The sequence below is a fragment of the Exophiala bonariae genome (assembly GCF_035927105.1).
Source record: "Exophiala bonariae strain CCFEE 5792 chromosome Unknown scaffold_2, whole genome shotgun sequence".
NCBI lineage: Eukaryota > Fungi > Ascomycota > Eurotiomycetes > Chaetothyriales > Herpotrichiellaceae > Exophiala > Exophiala bonariae.
The window spans coordinates 1,552,700-1,569,286 of record NW_027042477.1 but is presented as its reverse complement, the minus strand read 5'-3'; the positions used below and the strand labels follow the sequence as shown (position 1 = coordinate 1,569,286).

At 49.7% G+C, this 16,587-nt stretch overlaps 6 protein-coding genes across 6 annotated transcripts; 3 read left to right on the top strand and 3 right to left on the bottom strand.

Moving 5' to 3' along the window:
* Positions 1-783: 783 nt before the first annotated feature.
* On the top strand, positions 784-4,076 carry LTR84_005080 (uncharacterized protein; the record flags this gene model as incomplete). Its single annotated transcript, XM_064848652.1, has 3 exons — positions 784-1,402; positions 1,652-2,263; positions 2,311-4,076. The coding sequence occupies 3 exons, from the start codon at positions 784-786 to the stop codon at positions 4,074-4,076; spliced, it is 2,997 nt and encodes a 998-aa protein (XP_064711276.1).
* A 542-nt stretch (positions 4,077-4,618) lies between these two features.
* Positions 4,619-5,736, bottom strand: LTR84_005079 (uncharacterized protein; the record flags this gene model as incomplete). Its single annotated transcript, XM_064848651.1, has 2 exons — positions 4,619-5,190; positions 5,265-5,736. The coding sequence occupies 2 exons, from the start codon at positions 5,734-5,736 to the stop codon at positions 4,619-4,621; spliced, it is 1,044 nt and encodes a 347-aa protein (XP_064711275.1).
* Positions 5,737-6,447: 711 nt separating this feature from the next.
* Positions 6,448-7,997, bottom strand: LTR84_005078 (uncharacterized protein; the record flags this gene model as incomplete). The annotated part of the gene is made up of 2 exons (XM_064848650.1): positions 6,448-6,474; positions 6,522-7,997. 2 exons carry the CDS (start codon positions 7,995-7,997, stop codon positions 6,448-6,450), a joined length of 1,503 nt encoding a protein of 500 aa, XP_064711274.1.
* A 1,223-nt stretch (positions 7,998-9,220) lies between these two features.
* Positions 9,221-10,458, top strand: LTR84_005077 (uncharacterized protein; the record flags this gene model as incomplete). Its single annotated transcript, XM_064848649.1, has 2 exons — positions 9,221-9,313; positions 9,364-10,458. 2 exons carry the CDS (start codon positions 9,221-9,223, stop codon positions 10,456-10,458), a joined length of 1,188 nt encoding a protein of 395 aa, XP_064711273.1.
* Positions 10,459-11,092: 634 nt separating this feature from the next.
* LTR84_005076 (uncharacterized protein) lies at positions 11,093-14,891 on the top strand (the record flags this gene model as incomplete). The annotated part of the gene is made up of 5 exons (XM_064848648.1): positions 11,093-11,111; positions 11,163-11,207; positions 11,261-14,037; positions 14,085-14,405; positions 14,478-14,891. 5 exons carry the CDS (start codon positions 11,093-11,095, stop codon positions 14,889-14,891), a joined length of 3,576 nt encoding a protein of 1,191 aa, XP_064711272.1.
* Positions 14,892-15,280: 389 nt separating this feature from the next.
* On the bottom strand, positions 15,281-16,105 carry LTR84_005075 (uncharacterized protein; the record flags this gene model as incomplete). Its single annotated transcript, XM_064848647.1, has 1 exon — positions 15,281-16,105. One exon carries the CDS (start codon positions 16,103-16,105, stop codon positions 15,281-15,283), a length of 825 nt encoding a protein of 274 aa, XP_064711271.1.
* Positions 16,106-16,587: the final 482 nt, after the last annotated feature.

Here is a 16,587-nt window from a genome sequence, read left to right as displayed (position 1 = left end):
ATGACTCCTAAGGCTGCGGCTCACTTTTTAGGGGGGTTGCATTTGCCGCAGTCTGGGCACTGGTTGACTCATATCGGCTTCCTACTGCAACACCTGGAGACGCTTACCGTCATCATTAGGGTCCTGAGGACCTGAAGGTCTCACTCATGTTAGTTACCTAACTTTCAAAGTCGCACAGATTTGCATGCCAATTGTGTGGTTGGACTCCAGACTCAACCCAGCTCTTCAACCGAGACTGAAACCTACCAGAAATAATGCTGTAACTCGCCCCCGGATTCGTCTGGCATCGTTCGTGTCAATGCACCAAGCAGCTCATCGACGGGTAGAGACTGATGACAAAAAGATGTACTATTCCAGCTCACCACAGATACATCAGGCTGCGCCTTGATACTCAGCACTGACATATATCTTCCCAGATTTTCTACGACTGTATTCGAAGGCAAGGCTAGTTCACCATAGCCAGTTCACGTGCGCCTGATGTCGCCCCCAACATCTTTGCCTGGTCACAGTGCATTTACGAGATCTAGCCGCCAGCTCTACTTTGGGAGTTGAGCAAAGACTTGAAAATCCCCTCCCTCTGTTGCCCAATTACGCTCCAGGACCTCGTGATCCAGCCACCGCTGCTGCAGACTGCAGAGAGTCGTGGTTTTAACTCAGCCGCAGCCTGATAATGGGTTGTTCATGTTCCCTCCTTAAGTGTGAAGCCTTGGAATGTCTCAATGTCTGTCAGCCCCCGTCAGGCCCTTCTATGTGTCAATCTGATAGCTGCACCACTGCCTTGCGATGTCCGGCTTCGAGATATTAGGCGCTATCTCTGGACTTATTGGAATCGTTGACGCCTCGCTCAAAATCTGTAACGATGCACGGAAAGACTTGAAACTGCCTGAGACGTTCGAAGTCGTTGTCGTCAAATTGCCTATAATCCGCGACATCCTGCAAAAATGCGAGACCAAATTGGAAACCATTCAAGCCGGCCTCCCTCCCGATGTCTGCGTAGCCTTGGAAAAGATCATCGATCGCTGTGAGGAGAAGGCTGATGACCTGAAACAAATTTTCGAAAAGGTGATACCTGGCGAGCACGATGGATGGAAGAAACGTTACACAAAGATCCTCCAACGACTCGGCAATGGGAGCAAAGTCGAGGAGTTAATGCTCTCAATCACTCGAGATGTACAGCTCATCGTCAATCATCACGCCGTCAATGCTGGCATGTCCGAGCAGAATACTGAGTTGGAAAAAATTGTTCAAGAGCTGAAATCTGTCAAATCCTCGGTGTACGAGGACGAAAGCCTGGGTAACACTTTCAACAGTGGCGGAGGTGCGCAAACAAACAATGTCAATAGCGGAAGTGGGCAACAAATCAACAACAATGCCGCCGTTGGAACTCAAAATTTCCATTCTGGTAAGAATTAGCCACATTGATGGCAATTTCATTGAGCAGTAGGTAGCGACCGTTGGTCCTTGAGTTCAAACTTGGATCTCGACAAGAATTAATTTAGTTTCCCAGGGCTTCTGGATAACTCGCACAATTAGTGCTATATAGTTGACACTGTCTACGGATTATGCTAGTCTTATTTCTCCAGCTTTATTACATGCTTATTCTCATTCTCTTGATACATGCTCTGGAAAACCAGGCTAACGATCCTCATAGTCACCGTGACCACCAAGCAAGACTTCAGCTATCACGGTCCGGTAGGTATCTGTCTGAGTCAGTCACCTGATATCGACTCGCAGCTCTTCGTCGGTCGCCAGAACGAGCTTGACCAAATTCACGAAGCCCTGGGACCCAATGGCAAGACTCAAGAGCAACGACGAGTAATTCTTGGTGGTATGGGAGGAGTCGGCAAAACGCAGCTCGCTATTGCCTACGCTAAAAGCCGAATGAACGATTTTAAGTCAGTATTCTGGCTCAATGCAACATCCGAGACCACATTGAAAGATAGTTTCTCGTCGATAGCCGGTCTGATCTTCGATATACAAGATTCTGGCGCATTGAGCTCTGATCAGGCTTTGGTCCATATTCACCGTTGGTTATCTAACAAGAAGAACACACGATGGCTACTTTTATTCGACAATCACGATGATCCAAAGGAGTTCGATATCCGCAAGTACTATCCTCATGCTTCCCATGGGTCTGCTATCGTAACAACACGACGGTCAGACCTTGTTGGTGGAAAGATTATCGATATCCGGCCGCTCTCAAGCACCACAGAGAGCCTACAGATCCTAGCGACGCGTTCCCAAAGAGCGCACACCGAGTCTGGTATGTTGCTTACACCTATAACCACCCATTGAGCACCTAGTTAACAGTTGCTTCGCAAGATCCTTACGCAACCCGTCTAGCGAAGCGATTAGCAGGCTTTCCACTCGCCCTGGCTACAGCCGGCATATTTCTTCGCAATAGTGGATTCTCTTTCGAACGCTATCTTCAGGAATACGAGAAACGCTGGAATATCAATCCTGAGCAGCCAGTTGAACTTGAGGAATATCGAGATCGAACATTGTATACTACCTGGGATATCTCGTACAAACGTCTTCAAGCTCAACATTCTACTGCCGCACTATTGCTCAAAGCTCTGGCCTACTTCGATAACCAGAGTATATGGTACGAATTACTTCTTTCCGGCGTCAAAGATAATTCTCCGGAGTGGCTGCGTACTCTAACTAAAGACGACATTAAAGTCTTTGGCGCGATGAAGACCTTGACAGACTACTGTTTCCTCGAAGTCCAGCGGACAGACCTGGAGACGACAACATCCTGGACCATGCACAACTGCATACATGACTGGGCAGTACTAGTGCTCAACCATGACATCGACGTTCAGAATTACTGGTATGCCTTTGATTGTGTCGCTGTATCGGCTAATGTGGACGAGAATTATACTTTGGAGCTTCTGTCTTTCGCTCGCCTTGCTGCACACGCCCTAAGGCTGGTGCAGGAGCAATTTTGGCACAACGAACGCATCAGCATCATCGGGCCTGGAAGGCTCAATGATGTCATGAACGTAACAGATCTACTTGATTTCCATAATCAACCTGCTGCAGCGGAGCAGATCTTACAGCGAGCGTTGAGCAGCTCCGAGCAGGGGCTCGGCGTCAAGCATGAGACGACCCTATGGCTATTGAATTCCTTAGCAGGCCAGTGTCATAGACAGGGCAAACTGGAGCAGGCCGAGGACTTCTACAAGCAAGTTTTAGCCGGCGCAGATGAGTTTTTAGGCCCAGAGCACACAACAACATTGGTGATTGTCAGGGACTTAGCAGATCTATATTTTACTCAGGATAGGCTACGGTTAGCGGAACAGCTTCTCCGACGGGCACTGACTGGCCTTGAGAAGGTCCTTGGTGACTTCCATTTATCGACACCAGGCACAGTCATTGCGCTGGGTAATTTGTACTTGGAAGAAGGTCAACTATCGCAAGCGAAGCCGCTGTTGCAGCGTGGGCTAGCTGGATCTCAAGAGACACTAGGGGACAAGCACACGTTGACGTTGGATGCGATGGGTAGCCTCGGTGGCCTATATCTGCTCCAAGGTAGATTTGCACCAGCGGGACAGTTTCTCCAGAGAGCACTGGTCGTCTCTCAAGAGTTATTTGGTGCTGAACACGAATCGACACTACACTTCATTGGTCTCATGGCTTTGTTATATGACCGCCAGGGTAAACTTGGCCTTGCAAACCAGTATTATGAGCAAGCACTAACTGGTTCTGAAGCTCTCCAGCTCGAGAATCTTGATGCGCTAACTCTAATCTCAAATTTCGGCATTTTTTGTTGGCGCCAGAATAGAGTGGCGAAGGCACGACATATGTTCCAGCGCGTCGCGAGAGGAAGGGAAAGAATATTGGGAGCTGACCATCCCAGAACATTAGCGGCGTTTCAAGATCTGAAGATGGTGCAATCAATAATAGACAAGGAAGGAGTTGGCGAGGATGACAACGGGGATGAGAATGGCAATGAGATATGCGAAGAAGACGATCAAAGGGAGCAGCGTGGCCAGGAGAACAGCGCTAAAGGCCGAAGGGATGAGGGCCTCAGGAAGCGATTTTGGCGTCGACTGAGAATATCTGCCAAGTAAGAACCAGTTCGATGTGGAAGGCGTACACCCGGTTTCATTTTCTCTCTTGGCTGAAGGAGTGCAAAGCGAGGTGTTTGGAGTGATCATTTGGCTAGCAATTGTCGACGTGGCAGCAGAATAGCAGATACCTTCTTGTTCAGTACTCCAGTCATTCAATCACGGCCCTGTCGAGGAGTTAGTCGGCAGAATCGCTTCACCTCAGACAACCGTGGACGTCTCGTAGAATGGAAACATCCCAGCGTGCATATAGAACAGCTGACGGAGCTGAGCTGAGTATGGGGGTACTGATCCAGAAGAGTAAGAAATCTTCAGCGCAATGACAAGAGGTGTATGAAACCAGGGAATCAAAGAGTTCATGATGTTCATGATGTTTTCAACCATATGTTGCTTTTTGTTTCTTTTTTTGGATATACAGTACCTCACATCGTAGTCGTGCCGGATGCGTGGAAATAATGAACTCAAGCACCCCACCAGTCCAAAGGTCTAGGAAATCAACATGCCTCTTCTCGACCAATCCCATCCACTAGCCCAGCTACTTCGACTTACTTCAATTTCTCCGTCAACTCCGGAACCTTCTCAAACAGATCCCCAACGAGACCCACATCCGCAACCTGGAAAATGGGCGCATCAGGATCCTTATTAATCGCCGCAATGACCTTGCTATCCTTCATGCCGGCAAGATGCTGAATGGCGCCAGAAATCCCCGCTGCGAGGTACAGTTGGGGCGCGACGTTCTTGCCCGTCTGACCAACCTGCAAACTATTGTCGGCGAAGCCACTGTCGACTGCCGCGCGCGATGCACCGATTGCGGCGCCCAGTGCGTCTGCGAGCGGTGGGATCAGTCGGTCGAATTCTTCTTTCGATTTGAGGCCGCGGCCGCCCGAGACGATTTTCTTTGCCGAGGCGAGTTCTGGCCGGTCGGATTTGGCGAGGTTCTCGGAGATCCATTTTGTTTGGGAGGGTGTGTTGGGGTCGACGCCATCCTCGACAGAGGCAGAGCCGCCTGAGGTTTCGGCTGGGGCGAAGGATGTCTGGCGGACGGTGATGAGTTTGATGGGGTCGGTGCTTTGGACTGTTAGGATGGCGTTGCCGGCATAGATCGGTCGGACGAATGCTGTTCCATTTTGTCAATATCTAATTCTTTTGCATAGAGGAACACTGCAAATGTCACAGTCCAGAGATACTCACTATCCTCGCTCTCAATCGCCATAACATCCGATACCTGCTGGACATCCAACAACGCAGCAACGCGAGGCAGCAGGCCCTTCCCAAAAGCCGAATGTGGTGCAATGACATGCGTATAGCCACCCTTCTTGATATTCTCTACGAGCAGCGGCGCCCAATTCTCGGGCAGTCCACGGTCGTAGGCCTCGTTATCGACGGCGAGGACCTTCTCGAGACCCTGGACTTTAGCAGCATCGCCAGCAATTGTCTTTGCTCCCTTGCCGGCCACGAAGCCGTGGACAGCGCCGCCGAGTTTCTGCCCGGCCGTTACGGCGCCCAGCGAGCCTGTGTTGAGTTTTCCATCTCTTTGCTCGAGGATTGCGAGTGTGGAGAGCAGGCGGGCAAGGGATGTGGATTGTGTACGGGATGAGAGGGATGTGGAGGTTGTTTGGGTACGCAGCGTGCGCAGAGCCGATTGCTTTGCTATTGATAGCATGATTATGACCTCTGGTATATACACATACCCTGGGGAAGGGGAAAGGAGACAGGAGAGGAAACCTTCTCTATTCAAGTGTGGACGACGAGAAAGCACATACGATCATGCAGCGAGGTACGGGCTATTATCGCCATGATTTCTCCGGCGGCATAAGGCGAGAGCGAAAGCTCCAACCTCGGAACTCAGAGGTGAATTCATTGGTGACGTTCGCCCGGGCGTCTCTCGGATGTTCACCGATGTCGCTCGCTTTCCGTGGCTAAGCGCTCCCCCATCCTCAAAAGGTTCCTACTAGGTACAAAATGACATTATCAGGGACCACAGCATCGAGTACAAATTGGTTGCTCAATGGCATGATTGCACACTATCGACAATTCTGGCTTCAAGGCTGTAGTTGGTGTTCTTCTCAGAAACAATTGGAGTATGACTGTTTTGCACACTCTTCGACTCTCTGAGCTAGACAATCCATTCCTCCCACCACAGCGACAAAGATAATGAAATTTCCCACACCCACATCAAAGATGCTGACAGAACCCTTCACCATGCTATGCTATGCTGTAACGCTAAACGCTAGACACACAATCCTCCATGTCTCCTATGGACCGACAAAGCTTGTAAGCAAGGAAACGACAACAGAGATACATAGCCATGTCTGTTCCTCTTCGAACAGGATGGTTACCACATTCGTCGATCTCGGTCCATGCCGTTTTTCTTCTATTTTGGTTTCCGCCAGTAGTATTGCTAGGCATGGTCAATGATCGTTCGCAAGATTGGGGGAATCAACAAACCTTATGCTGCTTACGGCATGCCCTCAATCCGGGCTTTCTCAAATCCATCACCACAGCCTCCTTTCGCTTGTCATCTTCGTCCAGATCTGGCAGGTAGTAGAATTCACTCTCAAGCGCTTTGCCTGCTGCATCTTTGCCTTCTCTACGGACTTCACCAATGCACGGGGTCGCAGAAACCACTTTTCGAACGTCATTAAGTGACAGAACACCCGCTTCCTGTGGGAGATGGCTTAAAATCGTCGACAATGGAGTAGAGGACAATCGAGAAAATGCAAGCTGATTAATGATGTGGCCTTGAATATCAAAATCGGTGGTAGAAATCTGGCTGTTAGCAGGTGCTTGTTGTGGATGTAAAGGTTCGGTATGAGACGATCGTGAACTTTTCACAGAATTAGTATGACTGAGATTCGGAGAGTCTCCAGCAGTGAACGATGCCAGCCGAGGTAGAAGATTTGCACCAAATGGTCCGAAAGAATGAATGATGGGGTCATTCTCCTCGTCATTATCGGAAAAGTCTTCGGTGGTGCTGGAGAGAGAGTTCAGTGAAATCGCCGGAATCTGAGAAGGTTGGGACAGAGCTTGTGTAGTCGTCTGAGACACCTTGACGGATACGGGAGACCTTAGTCCTTCCTGTGCGGGTTCGGGATCTTCATATATCTCCACGGTCTCCACGTGGGATCGTGTTGGTGGTAATGGAGGCGAAGAAGGCAGCAATGCTTGGACAGCAGGTGAAGGGGATATTGGAGAAGCTGGACGTCTTCTAGACTGCAAAGGACTTGGGCTGGGAGGTGTAGAATGACGCATCATGAGACGCTGTCGCTTGGTGGGAGACAAGTCTTCGTCCTCGTCGGAAGAAATGGCACCTAATCGAGGTTTTGGTGGCCATTCCACCACCACTCGACTATCATGCACATCAAGAATGATCTCGGCATCTCGAACATCGGTTTGAAATGTCTCGCCCTTTTTCAATTCATACGCCTGGCCCTTGCAATGTATCTTGACACCATTCCATCCTGTGCAGGTTATCTCGACCAGCTCTCGGCCCAGACGCGAACCAGGAGACTTGTAGCATGCCTCGACATGAACTCTGGATATCAACCGATTGGCAGACAATTGATAGTCGCAAGAAGCACTGGACCTCCCCATACGCGTGACCTTTCCATCGACATCAAGTTGAATGGAAGGGAGAGATCCTAACGGGGTACGCTCAGAAAGAGTGGACGAATTGGTCCGGAGGGTTGGTTTCGACTTTGAGACGCGTGAGGGTGAAGAAGTTAGTATTGCTGTAGAAGAGGTGGGCACTGGAGTGGGATATGTTGTGTGCTCGTCAAATGCATCTCGATTTCTCTTGAGAGGTCTTGGGAGAGCTGGTGAAGAGGAGAAGGGCTCAAAAGCTGGCAGCAGAGATGATGTGGTTCTCTTTGGAGGTGGTTTCGGGGAGACTGCAGTCTCTGAAATGGTGGTAAAGGAAGCCATGGTGTGCTGGTCCTCAGCTATCGAGAGTGATAGCCGGGGATTATGGTGGTCCAGCTATTAAGCGCGTCCCAGGACGAGAAGCTTTCGAGATTGCTCTGTTGAAGCTGTCGGGAGTTAGTTGGGATATTGCATGGATTTGATCAGAGAATTAGACATGCCCGAGAGCCAAGTGCACAAAGGAAGAGGGTGGAGGGTGGTCAAGAAGAAGGTCGGTGGTGAATTGAAGGTCGAGTGTGTGGAAACGTTGGAGGCTCTCACGCGATGAGAGTAGGCGCGCTAGAGGCACCGCGTTTTGAGCACCGACCGACCCGCCGAACCAAATTCTAGTTAGTTAGTAGCCCGGTGCCCGCCGTTACGTCAATAATACCTAGGTGGTCTCGTGATCGGATCGACCATAAATGGATGGACAATTATTCTTGATTGTTGAATGAAAGCATTTTCGAAGGAATGGTTGTTTACACGTCCAGATCCTCAGAGTCACATCGAGGCCTGGATCACCTGTGGTGGCCAGAAAAGACAACCACTGCAGTTGGTGAAGAAGCACGTGTGAATGAATGATGGAATGTGGAATGGCGGTCACAGAATCAGACTCTTGCGAGTGGGCAATCGACTTATTATCTACGTTCTTCACTGTGGAATAGCCGAGTTGAAGCTTATGCACCTATTCGCTTTATCTGTGTCAGGTAGGACTTTGCATCTGCGAGAACGAAGAGCCGTGGGTATTGCTTGGAAAGCCTGCAGGTAGGAGATGCATTCCGAGTGGTAGGCGGCGATTCGGGGACTTGAAAAGTTGGAGATGTTCTCGCATTTGCAGTCACAGTGGCAGCTAAGGTGGCACTGGAAAAAGATGTCATGGGGGGCACCGCTGTAACCACCAGCTACCTAGTAACCACTGTAACCAGTGCCCGCCCACGCTTACAATACCCGGTCCACCCCCAAGCAAAATGCCAAAGTCAAAGCTAGAAGGTCACCACTATCGGTGGGCGACGGCATGCACGTAATTATTAATTTTCTTGTTCCTTCCCACCTGGGAATTTTGCCCGTTCATTCTTTAGCGTGCCAACTTAGCGTGTTAAATTGCCACTTAACTCCGAAAGGCGGTGAATGTCTTTTTTTTGTGCCGGGGTCAAACTGCACTCGAACTTTTTGCGATCCAGTTGGTTCAGCAATAGCGATATATCAATCATCGGTCTCGAAAACACCTCCCCAGGCAATTCTCAAATATGGCTGTCGCTGTCGCTGTCGCTGTCAAGCCAGCCTCAACAATCCCCAGGAAGCGACCCGCAGATACTCCTTATCAATTAGATCCCGAACAGGTCAGTTTCACAACTCCAAGTCAATCAATTTTTACTGACCTCTTGTACAGACCCTCAAGGCATCCCAAGCCCTGTTGCAACATGTCAAAACCGAAACCAAGCGTTTACAGGAGGCTTCTTCCAAGAGAAACCTTCTCTCTACGGATGCCTCCGACTCTGAGCAGGACGACAATTCCAGCACCGAGAACCCAATTTGGTTAAATCTTACCACAAAACAGCACATTGTCGATGATCGCCGTCTGAAACCAAGCAAAATCGTTGTTCCACATTCTCTGAACACATCTACCGAATTGCGGATATGTCTCATAACTGCAGATCCTCAAAGGGCAGTCAAAAATCTGGTTGCTGATCCTTCGTTTCCGGAAGATCTTAAATCTCGCATCACTCAAATCATTGGTTTGACCAAGCTCAAGGATAGGTATAAGACTTTTGAAACGAGGCGACAGCTTATTGCTGAGCATGACATATTTCTTGCAGATGATCGTATCATCAATCGTCTACCAAATGTTCTTGGGAAAGTATTCTACAAGGGTACAACCAAACGCCCCATTCCCATTATCATTGCACAATCAGAGCGCAAACAGGAAGGGAAACAAGAGAAATCACCGCAGGGTAGAAAGGTCAAGAAGGACACGCCTTCTACCTTGAAGAGCCCGTCATCGTTTGCAAAGGAAATTGAGAAAGCCATTGACTGTGTACCCGTCAGCCTTCGGCCAGGCACTTCGCTGGCTGTCCGCGCTGGGCTGGCCAGTTTTGAGCCGCAACAGCTTGTTGACAATATCTCTGCCGTGGTTAATGCGGTTATCGAAAAACATGTTGTCAAGGGTTGGCGTAATGTGAAGTCCATCCACATCAAAGGAAACTCTTCTACCGCTGTGCCCATATGGCTAGCAGATGATCTATGGACCGATTCAGCGGATGTCGTTGAAACAATCGCAGCTACTGAAGGGGACGGCGACGAGCAGCAAGGACAGAAACGAAAAAGAAACCCCGCAACTACCAAGGGACCGCAAGCTGGGTCACGGAAGAAGAGCAAGGTAGAGGAAGCCAAAGAAGCCAAATCAGAAACAGAACGGGCCATGGGAACAGCCAGGAAAAGCAAGCTGGCGGCTCAAAAGGCAAAGATTTTTGCTGAGTCTGTGTAGAGCATGCATGGTGATGGGTTTGAATTTACCAACGAGAGTGGGATCATGATCCTTGATAGCTTTTGCTGGGGAAGCGCTATGGGAGACACCAAAAAACGGATTAGGATTCAGATATGGAATCATACACGCTCGCGAGTGTCCATGAACGAGTCGATAGAAAGGGTAACCTTCACAAATCACCTATTGCCTTGTTGAACTAGAGATGTCAGTGTGAGCGCAACAATACATACTCGTAGGATAGACCTGGGAAATGCTAACGGCATCCCGAGGGGTGGGCGACCACCTTTGAGTGATGTCATGGTTGGGTATGTGGAATATCGGAGACAGGCGTAGGGCGGCGTCTGCTTTTCTCCTAGAAAGAGTGAAAAGCCCCGCTGCTTGATCATGACTGCATTTTACTGCACGCGGTCTTCCGATCTCTTGGCACCATCATCGGCAGATTCACGCCGCTTGTGAAAACGCGGGACTAGTGATTCACTCAACAACCCCAGTACACCTCCTTCGATGACATGCAACTTCAGTTGCACTGATATCTGTTGTCCCAAATCAGACGCAGATATCTCTGCTCTCTCACTTTGCCCCTAGTCTTCGACATGCGAGTGCAAGCAATCTCGTTACTTCATCGCGGCCCCCAATGGACCGCAAGCGCAAGAGTATGCACGCTTCTTGTTCACGAACTTGTCAATGCTGACAAGTCAATACAGGAGAGCTACGTGACTTGAATCTGCGCGTCTGGGCAGGCGCAAAGGGTATGAGTGGTTCATACCAGACCGGCGCAGAGTAGAACTAATCCCCTATGCAGATGTCTACGATGTCGCAGGATCTCTCGACTCCTCCTTGAAGAAAAACACTGCCTTTATCAAACGCCTTCGAACTGGTCTTTCAGCCTCTGCCCAAGACACATTCGTCACTGAGACCCGGACCCTCTCACTCCAGAAATACCTTTCCGAGATAATATCTGCCACCGCAGAAGGCCTGAGTAGGCTCAAGACCTCAACCGAGATTGCCACTGCAGTCGAGGTTGTGAGTGCGCTACACCAAAGATTCGGACCTACCGAATTCACTCGACAGCTGGCCTGGTTACTTGGTAAAGGTTTATCACCTCCGGACAAGGCCCAGGTCAAACTCTGGACTGCTGAAGTACGGGAGAGAGAGGAAAAGGAACGACTAGTCCGACAGCGAGTTCTCCTTCGAGTGGTGAGCGAGTTCTGGTTGTGTGGTATTTTGAGGAGCTTGGACGATGTGGATCGACCAGATGACGCCTCGACCCGCACCAAAGAGACCCAAGCCCAACCCGACCCTAAGCCTCGACCAGTATCTAATGGCTTAAAATCTGGTGCCCAAATTGACCATGAACCATTTCCATTAGAGGTCTTGAAAGAATTGCTTGGGCATGATCCAGAGCACGTCAACCTTAGCCTGGCAGTTTTGTTTGTCAAGAACTTTTCTTGGGATATTCTGGGGCTCAAACCGCCCTCGGACGAGAGCAGAAAAGTTCCAGATGCTGATGGCGCACCCCCGGAAACAGCTAAAGTCGGGACTTATTCTGACAGTGTACCAGAGGACGATGCACCCATTATCCCTCAGGCTATTCGTCAACGATTCGTCAATGTCTTCGAGCGTTATCTTGGTAGTGTCAAGAATCATGTTGTGCGAGACTCGAGATCATTGAACAATCAAAGCCGCCGAAATGCTGAAGCTTACGTCAAGAGTGGCGAGATTTTCGAAGATAGACAAGCGAATTTTGAAAAGCAAACCAAAGCTCAGGAGAAACTGGTAGCAAATGCTCAAGTGCTCTGTGATGTCCTTGGTCAAGAAATGCCAGAGCTGGACGACAAGGACAGCCAGGAAGCCGCAGCTAGTGGTACGGTTGGAATGATCAAAACCGGCGACTATCTCAAGGGTCAGCGTGACGGTGCAGGCATATGGGAAGATGAGGAGGAACGGAGGTTCTACGAAAATCTGGTGGATCTCAAAGGCCGTGTTCCTGGGATACTTCTGGAAGATGCCAAGAAGACCAAGCCCGAGTCAGAAGAACGAAATGAAGCCTCTGGTGCTTCAAATGAAAATGCTGCAAAACTAGCATCTGATGCTGATGAACAGTCTATGGCCATCGCAAACAAGACTGTTGGGGCTCAGGTCGATGCTATCCTCCTACGTCTGTCCGAATTACAAACAAAGGAAATGGTCGACCAGGTTGCGCTTGACTTTTGTTTTCTCAATTCCAAAGCCTCACGAAATCGGCTGGTCAAGGCGGTTCAAGAAGTGCCGAAAGGCCGCACAGATCTGCTGCCTTTATATGCACGTCTGACAGCCACGCTCGGCCAATATATGCCAGATGTCATCCAGGGTTTAATCGGCCACCTTGACGATGAGTTTCGAAGCCTCCAACGACGAAAGACCAAGGACTTCCTAGGACAGATTCGAATGTCCAACATTCGATACCTGGCAGAGTTGACAAAATTCGGAATCGTCCCTGAACACGTCATCTTTCACTGTTTCAAGGTCAGTTTGGATGACTTTTCCAGGATGAATATAGAGATCATCGCTCATTTGTTGGAAAATTGTGGCCGATATCTTCTCCGAAACCCTGAAACCTCAGGCCGGATGGTATCCTTCCTCGAGACCCTCAATCGCAAAAAGTCTGCACATCATCTGGGCACTCAGGAACGTATGCTTATCGAGAACGCAATGTACTATGTCGATCCACCACAACGAGCCGCGATCCAACAAAAAGAACGCACGCCAATGGAGCTTTTTGTTCGTCAGCTAGTCTACATGGACATGACAAAGCGAAACTACATGAAGGTACTCAAGACGATTCGAAAGCTGCACTGGGAAGAGCCAGAGGTCGTCCAAATCCTGGAGAAGATCTTTAGCAAACCAGGCAAGGTCAAATTTAGCAATATCCACCTATTAGCAGTACTCCTCCAAGCGCTCTTCAGATATCACCAGAATTTTGCTATCACTGTTATCGACAATGTTCTTGAAAACATTACTCTGGGTCTCGAACAAAATGACTTCAAGTTCAATCAGCGTCGAATTGCCGAGGTTAAGTATCTGGGCGAGTTGTACAACTACAAGATGGTTGACTCAACGGTCATCTTCGATACCTTATATCGGATTGTGACCTTTGGCCATGAGGGTGGAACACCACAACCTGGTGTCTATACACAATTCGATCCTCCAGATGACTTCTTTCGCATCCGATTGGTCTGCACCATTCTCGATACGTGTGGGATCTGCTTTGATCGAGGCAGTTCAAAGAAGAAGCTTGACTTCTTCTTGACGTTCTTCCAATATTACATGCTCACCAAGGATGCTTTACCCATGGAAATCGACTTCCTAGTGCAGGATACTTTCAGCCTTGTGAGACCAAACTGGAAGCTTGTGACTGAACTTTCAGAGGCAGCCAAACTTTTCGGGGAGGCAGTCAGCGCCAACTACAAAACTCAAGGTGCTGAAAAAACAGCTGACCAGCCTGAAGACAATGAAGAGTCTGGCTCTGAAGATGGTCTCGGTGATGGTGATGCAGATCTTGAGCCCGTGGTAGTCCAATCTTCGGAGGACGATGCTGAGGTAAGGTGCAAACGGAATATGTATTGTGCTTAGCTAACACTGTCCAGGTTGATGCAGAAGACGATAACGTGGAGGAGCGACAAGAGATCGACTCAGATGAGGATGAGCAGATTGTCGTCCTACGCCAGCAAGAGGAGAGGGACCCCGAGGCCGAAGCTGACTTTGACAGAGCATTCGAGAAGATGATGGCTGAAAGTTTAGATTCTCGCAAATTCGAACGCCGCGCACAGTTTGATGTCCCACTTCCCATCCGCAAGATCCAGCGCATGCCCATTGAGCCTGTGGAAGAAGAACCCAGTGCTGTCCCCGAACCCGAAACCAATAAAATGGCTTTCTCCTTGATGACAAAGAGAGGAAACCGCTCTCAGGTGAGTACATCCACTGGAGGGAGATCAAGCATTGCACACGTCGTGCGTGGCGGATCGCTAATGCCAGTATAGACGAAAACGATCGAATTGCCGTCAGATTCGAGTTTCGCTGTTTCGATGAAATCGCAACAGGCGGCTGAACGTGAGGAGCAACAGAGAATCAAGAACTTGGTCTTGAACTACGATCTTCGCGAGGATGATCAACACGATGGTACACCCGATGGATTTCTTTCTGGCTCTATTATGCTACCCCCTTTGGAGAGGAATCCCAATACTAAAGGTCTCAAAATAGGACCCGACCACTACAACCCCTCGCTCAGCCGAGCAGAAAAGTCCGGACGGCACGCCCCTCGTGCGCGGAGACTTAATCTCAGTGATGTTGATTGGTATGACCCCAAGAAATTCTCCCCGGCCATCGCAAAGGCAGGCAATCGGAATTATGAAAAGGAATTCCCTGCTTTGGATCCCGTAAAGAAGCCAGGCTGATCGGCCTTTTTTGGCCTTATTAGGACATGAGACTGCGGTTACTCGGCCGTTTTTGTCCAAACGACCATCTCAGAATGCTCCATAGAGCGAATCATCCATTATTGATCAGACTTGGTCAAACAAGGTGAAAGCCCTCGCCGGAGGAATCATTGACCAGAAGTCTATATCAGATAAAAATCCAGTTGAACGCTGGTCGGCATAAGAGATGTCGATATTGCGATTCGCGACAAGTCAATATTCTATGTGGATATGGGAGACCTGCACAGAATCATGTCGGTCCACCCTCCGTCCTGATACGAAATCATCTTTAGCCTTCATGGGAAGCTATATTCGGGGCCAGTCTTATGGCGGTTAACGAAGAAGGTAAAGCACCAATAGCGCCGCTGACATTATTCGCCACTCGCCGAGAGTCTGGCATCCAATTCGAGGGTGAGCAGAGGTCGAGGCCCTTCAAAGGCGATTTCAATCACGTCCGACCGGATATGATTACTCGTACTGACCTGACCACCAAATTCGGTGGGCCAATTCTCCACATCCCACTCCAGGCCTTTGGTGGTGAGCAGCGTCTTTCCCAGCACGGGGATGATACCAATGTTCTCGGCGAAATAGCCTGGCTCTACATAGACGAGATTTTGCCCGTTGGCGAGAACAAATGACAAGCTCTGTTCTGACAGCAAGTATATCCGACCGCGTAGAAGACTGGGATCATTCTCTGCCATGAAGAGATGATGGATCTGTGAAAAGCCTTGGTCGACTCGTCCTCCCAGCCCTCCCAGCACCACGACATCCATTGGCGCATCACCCATCGTGCCCCTGATCCAGCTGAGACATTTGGTGAAGTCTGTAGAATACTGATCCGGGTCCTTGACCACCAGCACCCCACGCTCTCGATAGTGCTCCTCAGCACGTCGCGACAGCGAATCCAGATCGCCGATGATCGCGTCCGGTAGGCGATGACGATATTGTCCTTTGTGGCTGTTGTTGTCATTGCTCGACCCGTTTGGTGCAGATCCCGTGGCCGTGGTGCCCGTTTGCTGTTCGTATGCGAGGAGTCGATCGGCGCCGCCGTCGGCACAGACTAGTAGCGACGCCGTCGAGATCACGGCATTCAGGGCGTTCTTGTTGACCGGTTGATTGAGCACTATTACCGCGTATGGTGTGGTGGGCTTTTGGTTGAGGAGGCCGCACGGGCGCCATTTTTCTGCGAGGGCCATTTCGGGGTGGTTCTGGCTTCTGATTGAAGATGGATGTTTTCGTCCTTTTTTGTTGCGATGGTTGAGGGTGGATATAGAGATCGTATGACTAGTACGCTTCTTAGGCGCCAGATGCGTTGTTTGCTTATGTGTGAGTCGTGGCTTGTGTATGACAAGGCTCTTGTGTCGCAAAATACTTACACCATCTCCGTAGAAAGCATGACCCACCCATTACTGGCGAATCTTCAAGACGCAATTGTTATCCGATTGTGGCCGGCGCCCTGATTGGCAAAGTTGCGACTTCGGTGATGATGTCATCCAATAGCGAAACCATTCTTGGAGGCTGATTATCGGGAAAGTGATATTCCACCAGGTTTTCCGAAACTACTCTGAAGATGTCGAGTAGACCACATCTTGGTGTGAACGGCGATGTCTGGCGCTGACACATGACTTGCAGAAATATCACCGAGTGGTAGAATCACCGAAAATCTAATGGTCGGGGT